At 43.5% G+C, this 23365-nt stretch overlaps 1 protein-coding gene across 1 annotated transcript in view; it reads right to left on the bottom strand.

Moving 5' to 3' along the window:
• Positions 1–430: 430 nt before the first annotated feature.
• The window catches only part of HSF2BP (heat shock transcription factor 2 binding protein), a 74362-nt gene continuing 51427 nt past the window's right edge, over positions 431–23365 (bottom strand). The window contains exon 8 of the mRNA XM_070403670.1: positions 431–1103. Coding sequence (XP_070259771.1) covers positions 895–1103 — 209 coding nt within the window. The 3' untranslated portion in view covers positions 431–894. The remainder of the gene's footprint in view (positions 1104–23365) is intronic.

Here is a 23365-nt window from a genome sequence, read left to right as displayed (position 1 = left end):
GGACACCCGGAGCCCACAGCCGCAGCGTCATGCTGAAGGCAGCAGCACCAGAAGAGAGGTGTGAACACGTTCCCTGACGTGACCTTAAGGAGTGATACAGATGCACTCCCACTCTCACACGTGGTGGTGTCTATGGGAAGTGAAGTGCATCCTCCTTTGTTCTTGCCAGTGGCCTAGATGCAGACGAGAAGGAAACCTGTGGTGCGGGGACTCTGGTACACACTAGTGTACATCATTACACGGCATGCGTTCCAATCCAGGAGGCCCTTTTCATGGTATTTGTTATATGAAACAGTGGACTTTATTCTGAGTTTATAAAGGACCCAGAACAATGTAAGGAGAGTTTTCCTACCAATCATTGTCAGATACAGCTTCCCAATTCAAGTTTTTAATATTTCAAAAAACAATAGTTGGAGCACATCAATGACTCTTCTGACTTTCTTTATTCAAAAACAAAAAAGGCACAAAAATATAGAACTAAAATGTCCAATGGCATGTGAACTAGCAAGTCACCAAAAGGTTTAAAGGTAAACTTGCATTTGGGGCATTAGTTATAATTACTAGAGAAAGAATGAATTGTTTTTCAATTAAATGTATCTCAGGGCTGGTGGTTACTTCATCTCCCATTTTGGGGGGACTCACAGGTCTCAGAAAGTCCCCTGAGCAGCAGGAGCCCTCTAAGAAGCCAGCACAGCTGACATGGCTGCTGCGACAGGATGGGTTCTTTCTCGGGCTCCCCTTAACTCACCACCCACAAGTACCTTCACTTCCGGGGGGAGGTGTGTGGATACATATTCATTCACGTCCATCTCTAGTCAAGAACATCTCTAACACATGGCCCTCGGTGATGGTTCAGAACACCAAGTGGGGACCTGGGAAGGAGGAGGGACATGCCTACGCATCACACTCCAGAGCTCGGAGGTCGTCCAGGAGCTCCTGGGCCACGGCCTGCAGGCGGGGGTTGCGGCTCTTGGACATGGCCAGGATGCGCTGCAGGGGCAGGGAGCTCCGGAGCTCAGAGGCCAACTTGGAGAAGACTTCTGGCTCCAGAACCACTGACTGGACAAGTCGCAAAACATGAAGACACACCTCTGCGTCTGGATCTAGGGGCAAGAGGTAACACTCTGGTTAGAATGAAACTCCTAATCTTGAGGTAGAATCTAACCCTCAAGGGTTCTTGAATTTTCTGAATGACAGATTTGACAGTTTTGAAAATTATGAGCTGAACTAGAAATTGCATCAATTCTTGATGTAAACACTTAGCTCATAAGAGCAGCATGAAAAACCTCAATTGTCATCTATTTAGTAATATCCCGTCTTCAAATATTACAACCGCATAACTTTAAAATGCTGAAAAATACGAGGGCTTTTCATGTTGTTGACGGTAATTCTATCCACTTGCAACACTGTTTTCAAAGGTATTATCACACTTTCACTGCAACAAATCCCTCAGAAACCACATACGGATGTGGCATCTGTGCAGGACACTGAGTTCCAGAGTCACAGGCCACAGCACTCACATTGTATTCCACTTTTCCCACATGAAGTACAGAACCTAGTAGCCCTGCATATATTGTAGCAATCATTTAAAAAGCTAGACTGAAACAACAGTCCAACACAGAGTTTTGCCCTTAACCAGGTGGATCCAGCTCTCCTTATCATTTCTCCCTACCTGGAGCCTTTACTTCTTGATTGGATACTGTAACTGGAACCGGGCTCAAAATCAGTACCTCTTTCTTAGCACTGTTCTTAAAAAGCCTTTTAAGTACGTGAATGGAAAGAGTGGACTGAGCAAACCTTCACTGGGACCTGCCACAATACCAAGGCCCACCCAGAGTTTTCCCTATTGAATCAGAGCCCTTGGGGCATTGTAAGGACTGCTGGGCTAGGGCAGGAGAAAAGAGAGCCCTACTGCACCCTGGGCAGGGCAGGGATGTCCAGTTTCAACTCCAATAGGTAAAGAGCTTGGAAACTGTCACCCCACCCATATAACAAGAAAAGAGGAATAAACTGAGAATCAAAGACTTTTCTTGAAATGAGGTTGCAGGGTAATGACAGCCAACATCAGTTTTCCTAGAACAGAAACCACTGGAGCCTAAATGGATAGGAACATGTAAATGATCATTTTGACAAACTGCTGGAAGCTGGGTGTGGAATACCATGATAGTAAGAAACTTCTGGGGGTGTGGCAATCTTAGGGGGGCCTCCACATTCTTGTGGGTTTGATCTCCAAGAACCCCGAAAGGTTCTCAGATGGTCTGGCAGAGGGCAATGAGGAGTAACCGTTCTGAAATACATCTAGGTTGCTTCTCATGACAAACTTTTTTTTTTTTCCAGAGGAGACTAAAGTCTCTTCACACAACAAGAATTACAGGAACTACAAAAACAAAGGATGATAGCTGGGAGACTGAAAGGCACAGACTCTGTCTAAGGAGGAATTCTTAGGGAAACCCAAAGGAAACAGGGGAAATGGTGAGAACAACTGGAACATGAAGCCCCTGGAGCCTCCATAGAACACAGCCCAACCCCTAGCCAGATTAACATAAAACCGCACACGGAAGTCCTATTTACTCAGTAAATAATGTCTAACCTTCAACCAAAAATTACAAGGCACACTAAAAGGAAAAAGCACAGTCTAAAGAGACAAACCAGGCATCAGAACCACACTCAGATAAGACAGAGATTTTGGAATTATCAGACAGGGAATTTAAAATAACTGCTAGAGGCCTGGTGCACAAAATTCGTGTACTCAAGGAGGGGTTCCCTCAGCTCAGCCTGTGCCCTCTTGCAGTACGGGAGCCCTTGGGGGATGTCCGACTGCCACAGAGGCGGGAGAGGCTCCTGCCATCATCACTGCGCTCATCAGCCGTGAGCCCAGCTCAGGGCTTCTGGCTGAGCTGTGCTCCCCCTGTGGGAGCACACTGACCACCAGGGGCAGCTCCTGCATTGAGCGTCTTCCCCCTGGTGGTCAGTGTGCATCATAGTGACCAGTCGTTCTGCCGTTCAGTTGATTTGCATATTAGCCTTTTATTATATAGGATGATCTGGCCTGGCCAGCGTGGCTCAGTGGTTGAGAGTCAACCTATGAACCAGGAGGTCACAGTTCAATTCCTGGTCAGGGCATATCCTCAGATTGCAGGCTTGATCCCCAGTGTGGAGCGTGCAGGAGGCAGCTGATCAATGATTCTCACTCATCACTGATGTTTCTGTCTCTCCTTCTCCCTTCTTCTCTAAAATCAATAAAAATATATTTAAAAATAAAATAACTATAATTAGGATGCTTAGGGCTCTGTATTAATCAGCTGCCAAAACAAAATAGTACAGACAAGGTGGCTTACACAATAGAAATATATTTTCTCATAATTCTGAAGGCTGATAGTTCAAGATCAAGGTGTCAGCAAGGTGGGTTTCCCTAAGGCCTTGTCCTACAGATGGCCTTTTCTCTGTCCTCACACATGCCTGGTGTCTCTCCTATGTCCTAATCTCTTCTTGTAAGAACACCTGTCAGATTGGATTAGGATTCACTGTAAAGGCATCATTTTAACTTAATTGCTTTTTTAGAGGCCCTAGTTCCAAATACAATCAGAGATACTAGGTAGGTTAGGGCTTTAGCATATGAATTTTCAACAATTCAGCCCATAACAGGCTCTAATGCAAGAACAGAAGAACAATGTAAACAGAGAGATGGAAATTACAAAAAAAAGAATCAATTTCAGCTTAAATATTCTCTCTTAAGAGAGTCATTCCCTTACCACCAATGAAATTACCCTGTCACCCATCACCCTGTCTTAGTTCTCTGAATACCAATTATTCTATGGCAGGGGTGGGCAAACTTTTTGACTCGAGGGCCACAATGGGTTCTTAAACTGGACCGGAGGGCCGGAACAAAAGCATGGATGGAGTGTTTGTGTGAACTAATATAAATTCAAAGTAAATATCATTACATAAAAGGGTACCGTCTTTTTTTTTTTTTAGTTTTATTCATTTCAAACGGGCCGGATCCGGCCTGCGGGCCGTAGTTTGCCCACGGCTGTTCTATGGAGTTATCTTCTCTCCTCCCCCACTGAAAAGCTACAGGAAAGCAAAGACCTGTCTGTCTTGCCCATCACTCTATCTCCAATACAACAAATATCTGCTGAATGAATGAGAAGATTGTATTTTATGTGGTCAAGGCTGATGTAATATAAATGAGAAGGAAATTTCTGAACAAATAAAATAATTAGGCAAGCTGCAGAGACAGCAGTGTAGCCCTTTAAAAAGGGCCAAGTAAAACAAGCCACTGGAGGTCATAAATGAGACACACGCAGTCAAGGGTGCAGCCCTACAGGAACAACTTCACGGTGACATCATCATAAGGAAAAAGTTCAGTGACAGCACTGGAAGGGAACACAGACTAAGGGAAAGGGCAAATGGCTTGTAATATAAGCACCCAAACTGTACAGGGGGAGAATAACATGGAACTCAGGTCCATTTGGGCCACAGATTAACAAATGCTGAGTTATAATGACACAATTTCTCTTTTAAAACAACCATGGAAAACCTAATTACTTGAGACTGAGAACATCCCCACAGATGGCTCAATTTTGGGTTTAGAAATGGGTAAAGCAACTTGACTGAGAAAGGCATTCACCAACACAGACATGACACAGATGTCAGGATTACTTGACAGGAGTTTTCAAGAGCCTCCACAAAAATTCTTAACATGCTGGAAACAGATGAAAAAATAGAAAGTCTCAGCAAAGAAACAGAAGACATAAAGAACAAAATGGAAACATTATAACTGAAAAATACAATAACTGAAATTAAAAACTTGATGGAGACAGAATGGAGGAGCTGGAGAAAAGAATCAGTGAACTGGAAGATGGGACAACAGAAATTACCCAATCTGAATGACAGGGAAAAACAGAGCCTCTGTGTCCAGTGGGACTATGACAAAAATCAAACACTCATGTCTTTGCAATTCTGGAAAGAGAGGGAAAGTCAGCAGGGCTGGAAAATACTCCAAGAAATAATGGCTGAGATTTTACTCTATTTGGCAACAGATACAAACCTACAGATCCAATAAGCTGAGCAAATGCCAAACAGGATAGACCTTAAGAAATATGTGCCAAGACACATCACAGCCAAACTTCTGAAAACTAAAGACAAAGTCTTGAAAGCAGCAAGAGAGAAATGACACCTCATTTATGGGAGAAAAACAATTTAATGATACTAGATTTCTCATCAGAAACCAAGGAGGTCAGAAGCAAGTGACTCAATATTTTCCAGGTGTTGAAGCAAAAGAATTGTCAACTCAGAATTCTTTACTTAGGGAATATGTCCTTCAGAAATGAAGGGGAATTCAAGACATTCTCTGTTGAAGAAAAATTAAGAGAAGCTGCTACAGACCTACTGTAAAAGAATGGTGGGTCACACAGAAACTCATACAGGAATGTTCATAGACGCATTTATCAGTAACAGCCTGTTGAGAGTGTAGCTCAGCTATTCCGTGGTATTACTGCCTCACCTTCCTTTTTGTTTGGCCCAGCGGGGCCCTAAACTAACACTGGCCCTCATGCAAGGTATGTCCTAGATAATAGCCCAGAAAGTCACAAGTAAACATATGTCCTGATACAATTTCTCCAGTATCCTAAGACCAACAGTCTCCCCTGCCTCTCAGCGGCTTCCCCTACGTGCCCCTTAGGTAAGACCTTTGTGGGGCTTACCCAAACCCCACTCTTTTGGTTGGAATTGACGAATCTAGTCTTAGTCTAGGAACCTCAAAGCACTCCACCCATAGACCCTAATAAAGGCATGAATGAACCCCAGGTCCTGCTCCCTGTGTGCACTCTGCCCTGACCTCCTGGTGTGGCCCCTCCAGGCGTGTAGGGTACCTCCTCCAGGACCTGTGACTAATAAACTCTTTTTCAATTCCCCTTGCGATCCATTGTTGAACCACAGCTCACCACCTAGCAACCTGCATTTACCAAGTTTTAACTTGACAATTTACCCAGTCTAAAAGTGGAAACAACACAAGTGTCTAAGTGATGAATGGATAAACAAAATGCAGTACATCTATACAATGGAATACTATTCAGTAATGAGAAAGAATGGATAATCCTTGAATACATGCTAAATGAAAGAAGCCAAACATAAAAAGCTACATATTATAAAATTTCAATTTTATGAATTGCCCCAAATAGGTAAATCCATAGAGACAAAAAACAGATTAATGGTTTCCAAAGGCTGGGTGGAAAAAATAATGGGGAGTGATGGCTAAGGGGTATGGGGGTTTCCATGGTAGTGATGAAAACATTCTTAAATTAGATGATGGTGATGATGGTTGCACAACTCTGTGATTACCCTAAAAACTAATGAATCATGCACTGTAAGTAGTTGAATGTTATGGTATGTGCACAAATCTTATGTACAATTCAAAAAGTTCTGACAGATGTACACATCCATGAAAAAAACAATCCCAACAAGATCGAGAACACTTTGGCACTGCAAAGCTCCCTCACGGCCTTCCCTTCCAGCCAGTCCTTACCTACCAGCAACTGATGTCCTAATTTCTATCACCACCGCTTAGTTTTGCCTGTTCTTGAAAAATGTACATAGAACCACACATTTTTTCAAAAAGCACTATTTCATTATTAAAGCTCAGGCAAATCAAATCAAATAAAATAATGTTCTGCTTGTTGTTTTCCTATATTTTTTATAAATTTAGTCCCCTCTTGACATTTGGGGGTATTCTCACAAAGTGTCCTACTAAAAGTTTGGATGGACACGGAATCAATGCGTCATATACGTCTCTTCCCAAACAGTAAGTAGACAGATTTCTTTGTGAATATCTGTATTAGATTTAGTCATTTGGGAATGGGGAGAAGATGTGAGGGGAAGAGAAGCTATGCTAACAGGGCACCAACAATTATAAACCAGTAATGCAATTTTAACAAGCTGATCAAAGAACTCCTCTGGGTGACATCCTCCTCAGCTCTGCACTCTCAGTGACTGGTGTCTGTCCCAGACCCTCTCGCCCACCACCCCTCACGCCCCTTCCTATTCTCCAGACACACACTTACCACCACTGACTTAGCTCTATGGGTCCCAAACGGGGCTCTTAGACATGAGTTCCCTAGATGGTGACAGGTGCTTCCGTCTACCCCACACCACCCCCAACTGGGGAGGAAAACATGGGACAGGAAAAAAGGCACTCTGGGAATTAAGCTGTGGCTAACTAAGGACTAGAAGACAAGGAGAAGGCACCGTGATAGCTCTTGTCACAGGCACTGACTCCACATGCCACATTTCTCAAAAGGCACTCACACTGACACAAAGAAAACTTGACAAAGCTCAGGATTTCCTGACAGCTGACCTGGCTCCCTAAGGCACAGCTCAGACACACTCTCACACATGCTCACAGGGCCTTTCTGTTCTCAGTCATTCTTAAAATTAAAACAAACGGTCTAACTTTACTTATCAAGGTAACCATCCTTGTTTTCTAAATTACTGCATTAAATGCATAAACTGAAATATGAAGTGAGCTGCGAGTTCATCTCCATGACAAAGTATCTTACAGGGGTGAGTATGTAACCTGACATCTCCCCACCGTCACTTTAGCAAAGCCAGCCTTTGTTTTCTCATGTGTAGACTGAATGTTTAATCGTCTACATGGTTACTGTAGAGACTGAATAAGGAGACACATCAAAGTGTCTATCGAGACGCTGCGCACATAGCTGCATTCCATAAATAGCATTTCCAAACTACACAGAACAAACCTTCACCCCCGCTCTCCACAAGCAGCCCATTCTCACAACACAGGCCTCTGCTGCTCTTCCAACAGAGCAGCGATACCCCCACCTCGGAACTCTCGCACTGCCCATCCCCCTGGGCAACATGCTTTCCTAGAAACCCTGGAGCCAATGTCCCACTGCCTTCAGGTCTTTGTGTGGAAGTCAGCTGCTCAGTAGCCTTCTGTGAACATCTTAAAATAAAACCAAGAGCAAACACTGCCTCCTATTCCCCTTCCCTGCCTTTTTTCTCAGTAGCATTAAAGATCATAAAACACACTGTATGTTTTCTTATTTATTTTCTCTACTGTCTCTCTTCACTCACCAGCTCCATGAAGGCAAGGGCTTGAAACTGTTTGGCTCGCTGCTGTATCCCCAGTGCCAGGAACCGTGCCTGCACATAGTAGGGGCAAATCATAAAGATCTTTTGAGTGAATTAAGAGTGTCCAGTGACAGAGAACAAAGGAATTATGGAATTGAAAAGAAGAAAACACTGCTGCTAGGAGTAAATCTAATGATAGTCAAGATCTCTATGCAGAAAACAATATACTATTGAGAGAAAGATCTAATCAGTGAGGAGATATATCATGTCATGTACTAAAGTCTCAACACTGTAAAGATTTCAGTTTTTGAAACTAATCTACAGATGCAATTTCAATCAAAATCAAAACAGCTTCCTTTGTGGAGCTTTACATACAGATTCTAAAAATTACATGGAAAGGAGCCAACAATAGCAAAGGCATCCTTGAAGAAAATTAAGATAAGAGAAAGTGCCTGTATGTCTCTAAAAGAGAAGATGTGGTAATGCAAAGTGCTGGGGCTGGAATGGAGAGCCCAAGCACGTGAGGAATGCTATCAAAGGACAAAGGCCACTCTGAGCAGCCTGGGGAAAGGACAATCCTGCTCATAAATGTGCTGGCCTGCAGATATCCATATGGAAAGAAAATTAAACTTGATCCTACCACACAGCATACCACGTGTCAGGGAGATATGGCAACTAAATGCGAAAAGCAGAAAGAGAAGGCTCCCGGATGACAGAGAACTTCTGACTTATCAAAAGTCACCACTAAGAGAAATAAAGCAAGACACAGAGTGGTAAAATATATGTGCAACTTTTACAAAACCAACTGAGCCCCTGTTCCAGAATGTAAAAATTAATAAGTCAGACAACCTAACAGAAAAGTAGTAGGAGTAGAATAGGACTTGACAAAAGAGGGTATCCAAAAGGCCAAGCATACACAGAACTCATCAGAAAAATAACATTAAACCACAATGAGGTAACATCTACCTCAGCCGACTGGCTGAGGACGGAGGCCTACAACAGCAGGCATTCATGCTGCTGGTAAAATTGACACCTGGTACAACCACTTTGGGAACAGCCCAGCATAAGCTACTAGAGTTTGAAGACATACACTTCGAATGATCCCAAACTTCCATTTATAATTGGTGCCTCCAAACAGGAAAATATGCATGTTTACCACAGGCAGGTTCCAGAATTTTGGAGCAGCATTATATGTAAGACAGAAGCAACCCAAATGTGCGATCAGCATGACAAGTGGCCCAGCTGATATAAAGGAATCCTGCACAGCAGTGAGTCTCAGCTGCGGGTGGGCACTGTACCCTCCGGGGGATATTCTGAATGTCAGTTTTGGTTGTCATAACTGGGGAGTGCTACTGGCAATAGTGAGTAGAGGCCAGGGCTGCTGCTTACCATCCTGCAATGCACGTTGACGGCCCCACCACAGAGAATGATGCTGCCTGTATGTCCACAGTGCTGAGACAGCCTGCAGTGCAACAATGAATGTGTCTCCAGGGACTGGCAGCCCGTGAGGAGCCTTGCAAACAGAATGTGAATGAAAAGCCAACACAAAAGCATGATTCCACTTAGATAACATTCAAAAATGGGAAATAGGCAGAAGAAAGAGTGACTAGGAGGGTGCAAAGGGTTTTCAGGGTACTGGCAACTCATCATTTCTCAGTCTGGGTGGCATTAAAAAATGTTCCTTTGTGATAATTCTCTCAGCTTCACTTTTATGTTTTATATATTTTTCTCTAAGTATGTCCACTTACTAATTTTGATAACAGAAGGAAGGGAAAAATGAAGAAAGGGGAGAAGGCAGGGAGGGGACAGAAAGAAAAATAACAATTTGCCAAAGTCCTCCCAGAGAAGCCCTTCCCACACCTCCGGGCCAACAGACCTCCTGCTGTCTCCCAAACCTGACAGACTGGCATGGGGGTCAGCTCTCCCAGCCCACCCACTGGGGTCCACGCTAACATCTCTTCTCCTGGATCCCTCCCTCGCTCTATCAGGGCCCCATTGCCAGGTTCAGGGTCCAGCTCCACCACTTGATCCCTGGTGGCAAGAGTAGTGGCCTCACAGGGCTGGTGAAGGGATTATGTGAGTTAAAGACATGTAACATGCTCAGGATAAGGCCCAGCACAGAGCAACACTGAGAAATGCTAGTTATCATCATCTCATCAAGTATTCTATACTGTCTCAAACTAGTTCATTTAAGTATTGCCTTCTATGATGGTTGATTTCATGTGTCAACTGGACTGGGTTAAGTACAGAGCTGGAAAACATGGTTTCTGGGTGTGTCTGTGAAGGTGAATCCACAGACTGAGTAACGATCACTCTCACCAGTATGGATGACATCATCCAATCCTTAGAGGCCTGAACAGAACAAGAAGGCAGAGGAAGGGCAAATTCACTTTCTCTTCGTGAGTGTGATGTCAGCTCCTGCCTCCAGACATCAGATCTCCTGGTCCCAGGCATTAGACTGAATGACATGCCTGGCTTCCCTGCCCCTCCACTTTGCAGAAGGCAGACCTGGGAACTTCTTGGCCTTCATAATCACATGAGCCAATTCCTGTTATATCTCCTCTTATGTATGGATGGATGGACGGACGGACAGACAAACAGACAGACACACAGATTCTATTGGTTCTATTTGTCTGGAGAATCCTGAATAATATATCTTCTCTGCAAATTTCAAGTTCTTTAACACAGACTACAAGGCAGTAACTCTGAGACCCAGATCCAGCGCCGTGCACTCCTGATGCTCACGACTTTGCCGACTGGCTGACACTGCACCTGCGTCACAGGGAGTCCCACTGCACACAATGTGCATCTGGTTTCCAGGCAGGCAGGAGGGCTGCTGTTCACATCCGGCAGCAGGAACCTCTGCACCTGGGATAGGTCGGCCTCAGCTGACTGTCTATTAGACTAAAGTCTGAGTCTGACCGTGGACAAATTCTGGAAATAAATAACACCTAACATGCTTTTAAAATAAGCTACACATCACAGCAGCAGCTCACCCAGCCATGAAACGAATTATTTGGTTTTTCCTTTGTTGCCTGCAGGTCTTTTTCTTTAGGTTAAAGAAATAGGTGCCTTGCCTTAGCCGGTTTGGCTCAGTGGATAGAGTGTCGGCCTGTGGACTAAAGGGTCCCGTGTTCGATTCCAGTCAAGGGTACATGCCCAGGTTGTGGGCTCGATCCCCAGTAGGGTGCGTGCAGGAGGCAAGTGATCAGTGATTCTCTCTCATCCCTCTCCCTTCCTCTCTGAAATCAATAAAAATATATATTTTTTAAAAGGTGCCTCGAATATCAAACTGTAATGTAAAAATATCTCTAAAGCCACAGAGTGTCCTCAATTAAAATCTAAGTAATCCAACTCATGTCATGTACACTACTTTTCCAAGTGACAATCAAGCATTTAGAAAATCTCTTTGCCATGTTCTTTATGAATCTCTTTAGCTTAGCTATCAATGGATGTTTCCCAGGTGGCAACTGTTCTTTTTTTTTTTAAGATTTAAACTATTTTATTCAAAAAATGCCAACCAATTAAGCCTCAATTGTGAATATAAACAGTATTCTCGTCATTTAAAGGCTTTATACACAAATTCTGAGCTCTATAAACAGGAATTCTTAATGTCTGAAGGCACATTCTTGTGAAAAAGGGTGGCAACTGTTCTTGCCCCTATAATGACATCTGATTATTTCTCTCAGGTTATTACCATACTAACCAGCCTCTATGTATAAATGAAGATGCATGTTACTCCTGACAGAAACAACACAAAGGATTTCTCTGCAATTACTTCTCTATGATGGAGGAAAAATTAATTGGATCAAAAAAATCCCATTAAAATAAGAACAAAATCCATTTTCACAAATCAACCAAAACTGTTGTTCTAAGTCTCTAACCAGAAGACAGTTACTGAGCCGTAAGCATGAAGACAGATGAGATTCACGATGTTATATTGCCACAGGAGCCCCTGTAAGAGCAGCAGTTTGAGTTAATTTTGCACTCTACTACAGGAACAGTGAGCAAATACTTCTGAGTGCTCCCTGCAGTGCTCTTGTTGTCACAGGCTGACACTAGCGGATGGACTCTGTAGAGTCCAACACTGTGCCCTGTCCTCTCTCAGAGCGCATGTTCTCTATGCCTCTCTTTGAATGTGGAACAGGGGTCTCAAACTTTACATTCACCAAACCAAACTCCATCCCCCTACCGCTCCTCCCCAGTACTCCCAACAGCACCAACCGCTGACCCCAAAACCTAAGTGCCACCCTGGACTTCCCTCCTTCATATGCCTCGCCCTTCAAAGTGTACCTTAAATCTGGTCACCTTGATCGTCGTCGCTGCTACCATTCTGGTCACACTGCCACCATCTCCTCAGCTAACCTCTTACAACTGCCTTTGACTCCTTTTGGCCTCCCCAACAGCACCATAATGAGCTTAGTAAACAGTCCATCAGCCCAGGGCCTGCCCTGCTCAAAGATCTGTCCAAAGTCTTCTCAGCTGTACACTGACCATAAGGGATCCAGGCCCAACTCTGACTCCTCTCCTGCCATTGCCAGCGTCCTCTACAGCCACAATGGCTTTTCCCACTCCCATACTCTCACTGCCCATGGCTGCTGCAGGGCCCTCAGCTGCCTGTCCTTGGCCCATGATGCTCTGCTCCCAGATCTCTGCATGCTTGTCCTTCACTTAAGTCTCCACTCAAATACCTAAAGAGCAGACCCTAAAGCAGTGGTTCTCAACCTTCCTAATAACTCGACCCTTTAATACAGTTCCTCATGTTGTGGTGACCCCCAATTTCATTGTTACAAATTGAACATAATTAAAGCATCGTGATTAATCACAAAAATAATATGTAATTATATATGTGTTTTCCGATGGTCTTAGGCAACCCCTGTGAAAGGGTCTTTCGACTCCCAAAGAGGTTGCGATCCACAGGTTGAGAACCGCTGCCCTAAAGCATGGTCTCTCTTGAGTCCTCATGCTACTTCACAAATCAAACAAAACTGTGTTCTAAGTCTCTAACCAGGAGACAGTTACTGAGCCATAAGCATAAAGATAGGTCAGATCTTTATTTGTATTATGTGATACACGCCATTCTACCTGTTCATTGCCAAGTCTCTCCACCTGAATATAAGTTCCACAAGGGAAGGACTCTGTCTTGTTCACTTTTGAACCTCTAGTTCCTAGAACAGGGCTTAGTGCTCAATGAATACTTGTGATAAATGAGTTGCCGAGTGGACTCCAAGCCACAGCACACCCTAACCAATGCACCAGCCGCCTGAGGGACAGGTAAAGCCCCCACAACTACAAAGTCAGGTAGAGTCTCCTACCACCAAGGGGCGGGGGGTCAGATAGAACCCACCATTGCAATGAGGGCAGGTAGAGCCCTCAGCTCAGCAATAGTCTGTGCAGGGGATGTTGAGGCCCTGCAAATGTACTTTGTGGGCATCAAAAGAAATACAACATCTAGTCTCTAGTCTCTTACCTAGTTAGAGATTAAAAAAAAAGTTCCAGGCCATTAACAAGCAACAGATCAGAAAGTGCAAATATGAGTTTGTTTGGAACATTCATCATGGGGCTCTGAAAAAGGAATGATCAGACTTGGGGACAGGATGTCTAGAAAGGCTCCTAGAGAGTGGTTTCAAGTTGGATTCTGAAGGTCTGGGAACAGAATGCATCTTACATTAGATGACTGGGAGATGGACTAGAGAAACTTTGCAGAGTAGTCTATTTTATGTTTCTAATTTTTTCTTTCCAAAATCAAAAGAGAAGTTATTACTCCAACTATTACAAATTGAAACTCCCTCATCTTGGCTTCTTGCGTTAGCTCGTCTGTTTCTGAATTACACTCTAGCAACAGATTCCTCACTTGCCTCCTTCCAAAATCACTTCTCAACTTTTCAACACGATACTTTAGACAACAGATCACACACAGAGGGAAGTGGAAAGGTGTTATTTAGCCCAATGAGGAATTTACTCCTTTTCTAAAATACACTCGTGTGGCAGATGGGTCAGCTCTGATATATATGCAGAGCCTGAATCACAACCAAATTAGTCCCACTTCAACACATGTCAAAATACATTAAAATAAGCAGATGTCAGTAACCATAACAGAAATACCACTGGCAAACACAGAATCCTCAGGAGGGTGTATCATGTATTAAATGGAAGCAACAAAGAACTTTTACATTTCAAATTAAATGTAGTTTAATTTATAAATTCAGCACGGCCTAGGAGAAAACACACAAGCTCAGGTGGAGGGCCACGATATGAACACCAAATGCAGTGCTTCTAATGAACTGGCCTTAACAAGTATGGTGTCCGTGTTCTCTGAGGCTTAGTTTCCTCGTCATAAGCGGGAAGTACACCCATCTCAGAGCCTCACAGCACACTAGGTGACACATGTAAGCTTGTGCCAGGTAGAGCTGATACTCAGTAAGTATAGCTATTAGGACTCTGGCTGTTGTGCCTCCTTCAGCCACAAGGATTATCACGTATCTATAACCTGACAATTTAGGCATCTTATCTGAAAGATATTTCTAAGAATTACCTTTTGGTTTGGGTTTCCAATATGAGAGTTTGTGCCAGCAAACATGTTTTTATTTACTGTGATGGGACAATGTAGGGAGAGGCGGGGGAAGGGTGTGAAGAGGGTAATGAGCATATACAGCCTGCTCCTAAATGCTTTCTGAGGAGGAGGAGGGCCAGAACCCCAAGGAATGCATGAAATTTACCCATCCCACAATTTTCTTCACTGGACTTTTGCCCTCACATGAACAGGAAAAAAGACTGAAAGAAAAGCAAAAAGCCTCAGTAACCTGTAGGATAATATCAAGCATGTCAATGGAGTCCCAGAAGGAAGGGGGAGAAAACATAAATAAATTTTGAAGAAGAAATGGGCATAAATGAGTGAATCCATTAGTGAGTGAACGGAAGAGAAAACATGCCCACCAGAAGTCACCTGTCCCATCCTTGCATGGCTGAGCAAAGCAGGGTTTGATCCCAGCTTCCCCATTTTCTAGCACTATGACTCCAGAAAAACCATTTTCTGAGAGTCGCTGCCCAACATAACGGGTGGAATGAATGCAGCAAACTTCAGCATGTGCTGGAAGGGTGAGCCCCACATACGTGCGGTGGCCCAGGACAGTGTGCAGTCCAGGGGGTGGGTTCCCCCGGAAACTTGTAAATATCACCCCTTCTCTGAGTGAGATGAGGAAAACCCCATACTTAGAATGATAAATTAGGAACCTGACTGAAAATATGAGCAAAGATTTGTGGACCCTGTTGCAATCTCTGGAGACCAGATCAAAGTTCTTTCATTCATCAGATGAATGCTGATGGAACAGATAAGCCTCAAACCCCAGGGCTCAGCTGAGTATAACAGGACTCGGTGTCTGCCCTTATAGGGCACAGACAGTGTGACTGTAATGGTGGGCACCCTGGTGGGCAGATCATGCAAAAATAGAGAAGCTGGACAAGCTCAAGCATGGTATAAGGTCGCACGCAGAGAGGCAGTGCTGGGGAGGCTGCTGAGGACTGTGCAGAACATGGCCTGTCACTGGAGCCAAGCTCCATGCTAAGAGACTGGGTGACTCCCAGGCTTCCGGGCTCATCTGCCTCCATGCTCTGCACATCCTTCCCATGCTCTGGGGGCAACTCTGTGACAGGTAGTTTGGCTCGCTAAGAAGTCAGAAGCTAGGAAGAAGGTGCTCTGGATGGGGATGAGAGCAATCACCAGCAATGACCTTCCCGGGGTCCACTACTCCATTAGCCTCTTGCTCTATAAGCCTCAGTTTCTCTGAGTGAGTGTGACCTGAGGCAGCTTTTCATTATCCAGATCATTCCGGTGTCCTGAACGAGGAAGAAGGCCCAGACCATGAGCCCTCAGGTCTCTTGGCAGACTGCCACAATCAAGCCTTCCACTGGAAATCATCAGTCACTTTACCATGCCCTTTCGAACTACTGATGATTCTATTTGGCACTTAAATTTGACAAAAAACAATCCACTGACCTCTTATCAGTCAGTTGCCACACACTGGCTGGCACCTCTGAAGATATCCAGCAGCAAATCTATGAGCTGGGTGTTTACTTTGGGAGCAATGGTTCACCCACCTTTTTTGGGCTAAAAAACATATATATTAAAATTCTGATAAAAGCTACACCCAACCCCCTCGAAGATGCCAGAGTTACATTCTGGCTGGGAGGGTAATGCAGCCTCGAGGAGGAAGCCTGCACCTGCTGGATTAATCTTGGTCTCCCCCCTTGGAAATGCCTTCCTTGCCTCCCTCAGCCCTCTAGGCACTGCTGGAACATGGCTAAATGGAGCTGCTTTCCTGCTGATGGTGGCTAAGGAGGGCCAGCAAGACCAGCCAGCAACTGTAGCCCAGACTGACAGAGCCCTGGGCAGGAGCAGCGGGAGGCCTTCCCTCCCCTTCTCACTGCTAATGGACTTCCTACTATGCTTTTAAAATACCCTGTTCATATTTTCTTTCTGATTTAAGAACTGGAACTAAAAATCTTTGGACCTCTAGGGTTTGGTATTTTTCAAAGATTATAATGTATTCGTATAATAATCCTGGTAACAGGCGGTCGGTCAGCTACAAAGGTCAGAGCCTCATTCAGACTCATGAGCACCTAGTCATTTTAGAACCTAGAATCTAGGTGCTGCAGTACAATCTCTTCACACTAAAAATAAAAGCAACTTATTTCAAAGACTTCACATTTCCACAGGGAAGTCACAAACCTGCTTTGAGAGCTACACTCTTCACCTGGGTCCTAGACTCCCCTCTACCTGGTCCTCAGACTCCTCCCTCCACCTGGGTCCTCAGACTCCCCTTCACCTGGTCCCAGACTCCCCTTCACCTGGGTCCTCAGACTCCCCTCCACCTGGGTCCTCAGACTCCCCTCCACCTGGGTCCTCAGACTCCCCTCCACCTGGGTCCTCAGACTCCCCTTCACCTGGGTCCTCAGACTCCCCTCCACCTGGGTCCTCAGACTCCCCTTCACCTGGTCCCAGACTCCCCTCTCCACCTGGTCCTCAGACCCCCCTCCACCCGGCACACAGACTCCCTTTAGGAACTCTAAGAAAATGTATCTTTCCTGCTGCAAGACTGGGGAGCTGATGTCCAACTACTGAAAGACAAACTGCAGTACTGGCTATTCTCTGACAGCCTGATTCTTTCCAGAAGGAAATGATGGTAAAAATACCTTACATTTGACTAGCAAGTTGCCACTTAAAAAGTACTTTCCCACACAGCACTGCATTTCTACTTTGGGGAAAAATTTCTTTGGGCCAAAAGAAATGTAAATACTCTGCTGTCAAGTGACCCTGTTCTCTCACTGACTCAAGAGGATGGAGTGGACTGTTAGGATCCTGCTGTGGAATAAGAAAATCCCTAAAGACACCTCTCCTATCCGTAAAGAGTAGCCACAAGTAAGGCAAATTGGAGAAAGTGGTAGGTCTTAAGGATATTTAAATCATAACTCAGAAGACATTTTCACATTCCCATGTCCAACGATGTGTAATGATATCAACATCTGAAGTGGGACAATCCTCCTAGGCATGGACCTCAGTGGCCTCAATATCTAGGCAGAAAAGAAGTTGGGGTTGGCCATCTGTTCAACCCCTTCTTGATTGTTCACAGCATTAAATTAGCCTACAACCGCATATTTAAATCAGGCCTCTAAAGCATCACACTGCCTAGTCGTGTGGCCTTGAAGAGCTCTAGTATCTTCATGTTTTTATACATACCAGCTGTAAAGACTAAACATAATGCAGTAAGTAAAGGCTTTAGTCCAGTCATCACACACACAGTGCAGGGTACATGTGCTATATTCTCATTCGCTCCTGTAGTTCAGTACAGAAATGTGACATGGTCACCAGGGGTTAAAAATAAGCCGATCATGTCTATTACACAGAATATTATGTTGAAGGCAACCCTCTACTATCACATCGCATGGATGAAAGCCTTGCCTTGGTGATACAAAACCTTTTAAAGAATAACACAATTATTATCTGTATTCCTAAGAATTAAGCACCTGTGCATAGTCTTAAAAATTAAATGTGTACATTACGTTTAACTGAAGTTTTAAATCATATAAAGTGAAAGATGTCTAATTCTGTTTAAAAAACAAGCTTTCACTGAACATTATATGAAGCCAAAATAATGCTTTTATCCTGATCACATTCCTAGTACCCAATTTTCACTTATTGATATGAACAGCTACTATTATTAGAGAAATTTTACAGCTAAACCATGTGAACTTGTCATTTTTATAGGTCTAAAATGGACAAATAGTGGCAATTTCATGTGGCTCAACCTAGCCCTATGCTCAGGCACTGTGCTGGGGGGTCTGTCAATGGACTAATTAGATTCTGTACCCGCTCTGCAGCATATGTCACTGACACCATTTACAGATGAAGAGTGGGAGCTGGTCAACAAACTTCTCAAGACGAACAACATGTAATATCTGCACTCCTTTTGTGCCCCTCCACATCTCAACCACCAGCAAAGGGTTCTGTTAGCTTCTCTATTTGCATTTGTGCCTTCATATTTTGTCAAGAAGAGCAAATCAGGTAAGTTGATGCTGGCAGGATGTGTTTTCAGCAAATGCAGATGTTACCTCCAACTACTGTACTTTATAACCCTTCATTCTGCATATCAAGAAACTAAAACTAATTTCGGAGATTTTGTTGTATTTACTATAGAAACAGTGAATCAGAATACCTCAACTAAAAGTACAAAACTCCAAGTCAAACTGGCTTAAGCAGTAATAACATGTATTACTCACATCAAGTCCAGAAATAGGGCTTCATTCAATGGTTTATGTCATCAAAGAACTGGGTCCATTCTCCCCACTGCCCTCCACAGCATCACCTGTGAAGCTGACTCAACTCACTCACAGTGAGATGCAACCAGCATTCGGGGCTGCGCACTTCCTCGTTCACATCCAACAAGGGAGAAGCCTCCCACCATCCGTGGAGTTTGGATGAACCCACTCAGCTCAGGTGTCCACCTCCAGACCATGACTGTGGGCAGAAGAATGCCATGCACTGACTGGCTTAAGCCTTGACCCCAAGACCAGCCACTGGCAGAATGATAGGATTGTCATGACTCCCTTGACCCTGTTTTACACATGAGAGTCACCTGAAGAGTGCGACAACCCTGATGCCTGGGTCCCACTCCCAATCAATTAGATTACAACCTCTAGAGATGGGGACCCACGCTGGACTATCAGGGCACAGTGTGTGTGTGTGTGTGTGTGTGTGTGTGTGTGTGTGTGTGTGTGTGTGTTTTCTTTCTTTTTGCTTTTTTTTTTCCTTCACAAAAGTCCCCACTGGATTAGGATCTCTTTCCCAAAGGCATATAGTCCATTAAAGGGAGAGTGAAGCCCTGAATAGTTAGATACAAGGAAGAGATACAGGGGCACCACAGTATCCAATAAACACAGACACAACCAAGTAAGTCATGGAGGAAAGGCAGTGTGGTTCCTAATTCAAGCTGCAACAGGCTTAGGAACTGTATTACCCTCAGCACTGTCTCTAGTGCACAGTTTTGTGTCATGTAAAACAGAGATAGCAATCGTAGAGTGCTGTGATCTGATACCACTGTAACATGACTTTGAAAAATCCTGTACACCGCACATAACTAAGCAAAACTCTAATGCGCACCTTCCCAGATTAAATGGGGCGGGAAGGAGGCACTCCCTGGCCTTCTGCGCTGCTTCTGGATTGAAGTCATTGTGGCCACCTGGTACTTTGGCAACGTCTCTACTCTGTGTAAATCTCTGTGGCGGGGGGGGGGGGGGGGGGGGCGGGGGGGCATCCTGGCTGGGAGGGTGATGCAGGCAGGATCAGAAGGGGCTTGGCTGTGTACCTTCCAGTTCCAGCCAGGACCTCTTCTGGAACCATATGACCTTGGGACATTGAAAGTTTTTCTTTACAATTTTAGCACTTAAAATATTATATTTGTGTCCAAGAAATATAACAAATATTTAATAAATGCTAACTTCCCAATTTTCACCTTCTAATGAGTTTCTTTTGACTTCTGAATAAAATGGCTTCGAAGATGTTGCATAACTAATGTCATCAGTAGAATGTGTTCACAGCTGGAAGGCTTACAAATCACATAGGAAATTTCATTAGCTGAGGTTAAATAACTGTATAAAGAACAATAATCTTAAACCCTGGATCTTCCATCAGTGAGTTAATGAAAAATACTATCCTTTTAAAAAAAATAATGCAGAATTTGTAGAATTATTATAACAATTATTTTAATATTAGTGGCCTATATTTAAACAAATCACCAAAAATAAAGCAAATATCACATTTTAGTAACTTACTTTTATGCCAGAAAAGAAGTCACCATTTAAAGATGAACTAGAGGAGAAAATAACTCCTAGTCCAAAAAAAATGTTAAGGTCCCAGTGTATTTTGAAGATATAGTCTTATTTTTAATTATCTCATTTTTACTTGAAATTGAAAACCTTAAAATTAGAATCTCATTAGTTTTAAATACAAACACACAAAATGTTCACTAAAACCCTATCCAGGCAGCACTTCCCTTACTACCACTTCTCTCCCGTTCCCTCCTGAAACCCCTCGTTAATTCTGTGTACTTCCCCCCAAGTCTTCTCAAAGATGATTCTGTCAAAGCCTCTTCTCCATTCCTGTTTTCTGATCAAGTTCTATCTGACGCTGTTAGACTCTCTTCTTCTCAAAGAACTATTTTTTCTCGTGTTTTCTTTTTTAATTTATAAAGCACTTCCATTTACCGCTCTATTCAATTCTCATGGCCTTCATGGTATTTCTATTTCTATTGAGAAACAGTATTTGTATTTCTATTTAGTGGATGACAAGCCCAAGTATCACAGAATTTAAGGGACTCAGAGCCACAAACTAGGAAACAGCAGGAGATGGACCTGCTTCTTGAACTCTGAGCTTCCAGAGACCCCTCCTCCTCTGCTCAGGCCTCTGCCTCTGGCCCCAGGCAAGCTGGCCTCAGCTGAGCTGCTACTCTCCATGTTCCATATTCCAATGTTCCATTAGTCACTCACTTCTTTAAGAATGAGTCCCCAACCCATGCCTCTGGACTGTCATGTGAACTCCAAGTTTCCCATCTCCAATGGGCTTTTTGGATAGTTCCATATGTGTGTGTGTGTGTATCTTTTTTTTTTAATCTTACAAACACTGACCATGTCCCACATCAAACTTATGACTATGAGTTAATTATACCTGGATTATACCTGGATCAGACTACAGTAAATTTTAGATTGTTGGGTTTGACATATGTAAACCAAATGTTTCCTGACATCTTTTAAGATATAATTGGTCATCTGACCACTCAATTCTATCAACAGCTTTAAGAACTTCCTTTCCTGTAAAGAAGGCCTGCTAGCAATAACATCTCTAAGTCTTTGTTTATCCAGGAATATATTTTGCCTACATTGTTGAAGAACAGTGTAGCTGGACATAGAATTCTTGGTAGGCAGCTTCTTCTTTCAGAACTTTGAAAACATCATCCCTCTGCTTTATGACCACGGTTTCTTTATGAGCACCGAGCTGTTAATCTTGTGGTTCCAGTACACACTTTTCTCTTGCTGATTTCAAGATATTCTCTTTGTCTTAAGTTTTAACAGTTTAACTATAATATGTCTAAATGTAGATCTCTTTGGGTTTATCTTACTAAGAGAACACTGTATTTTTTAAATGCATAGACTGTTTCCCATTAAAATTAGGAGTTTTAAGACATTTTAATCAAACGTTTTTCTGCTCATTTATCGTATTTTCTTTTTTTTTTAAAATCTTTATTGTTCAGATTACATTTGTTCCTCTTTTTTTCCCCCCCATAACTCCCCTCCTCCCAGTTCCCGCCCCACCCTCCGCCCTCACTCCCCACCCACTATGTTCATCCATAGGTGCACGATTTTTGTCCAGTCTCTTCCCACATCTCCCACACCCCTTTTCCCCCCAAGAATAGTCTGTCCATTCCCTTTCTATGCCCCTGATTCTATTATAATCACCAGTTCATTCTGTTCATCAGATTATTTATTCACTTGATTTTCAGATTCACTTGTTGATAGATGCATGTTTGTTGTTCATTATTTGTATCTTTACCTTTTTCTTCTTCCTCTTCTTAAAGGATACCTTTCAGCATTTCATATAATACTGGTTTAGTGGTGATGAACTCTAGCTTTTCCTTATCTGTGAAGCTCTTTATCTGACCTTCAATTCTGAATGATAGCTTTGCTGGATAAAGTAATCTTGGTTGTAGGTTCTTGCTATTCATCACTTTGAATATTTCTTGCCACTCCCTTCTGGCCTGCAAAGTTTCTGTTGAGAAATCAGCTGACAGTCGTATGGGTATTCCCTTGTAGGTAACTGACTTTCTTTCTCTTGCTGCTTTTAAGATTCTCTCTTTGTCTTTTGCTCTTGGCATTTTAATGATGATGTGTCTTGATGTGGTCCTCTTTGGATTCCTTTTGTTTGGGGTTCTCTGCGCTTCCTGGACCTGTAAGTCTATTTCTTTCACCAGGTGGGGGAAGTTTTCTGTCATTATTTCTTCAAATAGGTTTTCAATATCTTGCTCTCTCTCATCTTCTGGTACCCCTATAATTCTGATGTTGGTACGTTTGAAGCTGTCCCAGAGGCTCCTTACACCATCTTCGTATTTTTGGGTTCTTTTTTCATTTTGCTTTTCTGGTTGGGTGTTTCTCGCTTCTTCGCATTTCAAATCTTTGACTTGATTCTTGCCCTCCTCTGGTCTGCTGTTGGGAGTCTGTATACTACTCTTTATTTCAGTCAGTGTATGCTTACTTTCTAGATGGTCCTTTATCACACCATCGAGGGTCTCATTAGATTTCCTGTACATCTCATCAAGTTTATCGACAGACTCTAGAAGCCTCTTGAGAGACCTCAAAAGTGTGGTTCTGAACTCAATATCCTCCCTTGATAGTTTTGTCCTGTTTCTTTGTCTCCGCATTTTTTACGCTTTCTTGGTACACCCCCTAGTAGTCTTTGTGCGCAGTCTTGTTGTAGTTAAGCCCTGATTGTTGTAGTTAATACTAGAGGGATCTGACCACCAGGCTGACTGGCTGTGAGAATCAGCTGTGTGGAAAACTTCTGTCCTCTGGGGAGGTGCTAATCTAGCCTTTGCCTGAGGCGATCCAGCAAATGGCTCTGCGCAGGGCTTGGGTGGGGTGGGATCAACAGGGCGGGTGGAGGGAGCAGTTATGGCTGCTCTCAGTCCCAGTCCTAGAGGCTCTGCTTCTCAGAACCCCGGCCGCCACT

Source organism: Myotis yumanensis, unplaced genomic scaffold, assembly GCF_028538775.1.
Source record: "Myotis yumanensis isolate MYYU_CA2020_CCGP unplaced genomic scaffold, mMyoYum1.0.hap1 SCAF_2, whole genome shotgun sequence".
NCBI classification, from domain to species: Eukaryota; Metazoa; Chordata; class Mammalia; order Chiroptera; family Vespertilionidae; genus Myotis; species Myotis yumanensis.
The sequence above is the reverse complement of the archived record's forward strand: the minus strand, read 5'-3'. Positions and strand labels throughout refer to the sequence as shown.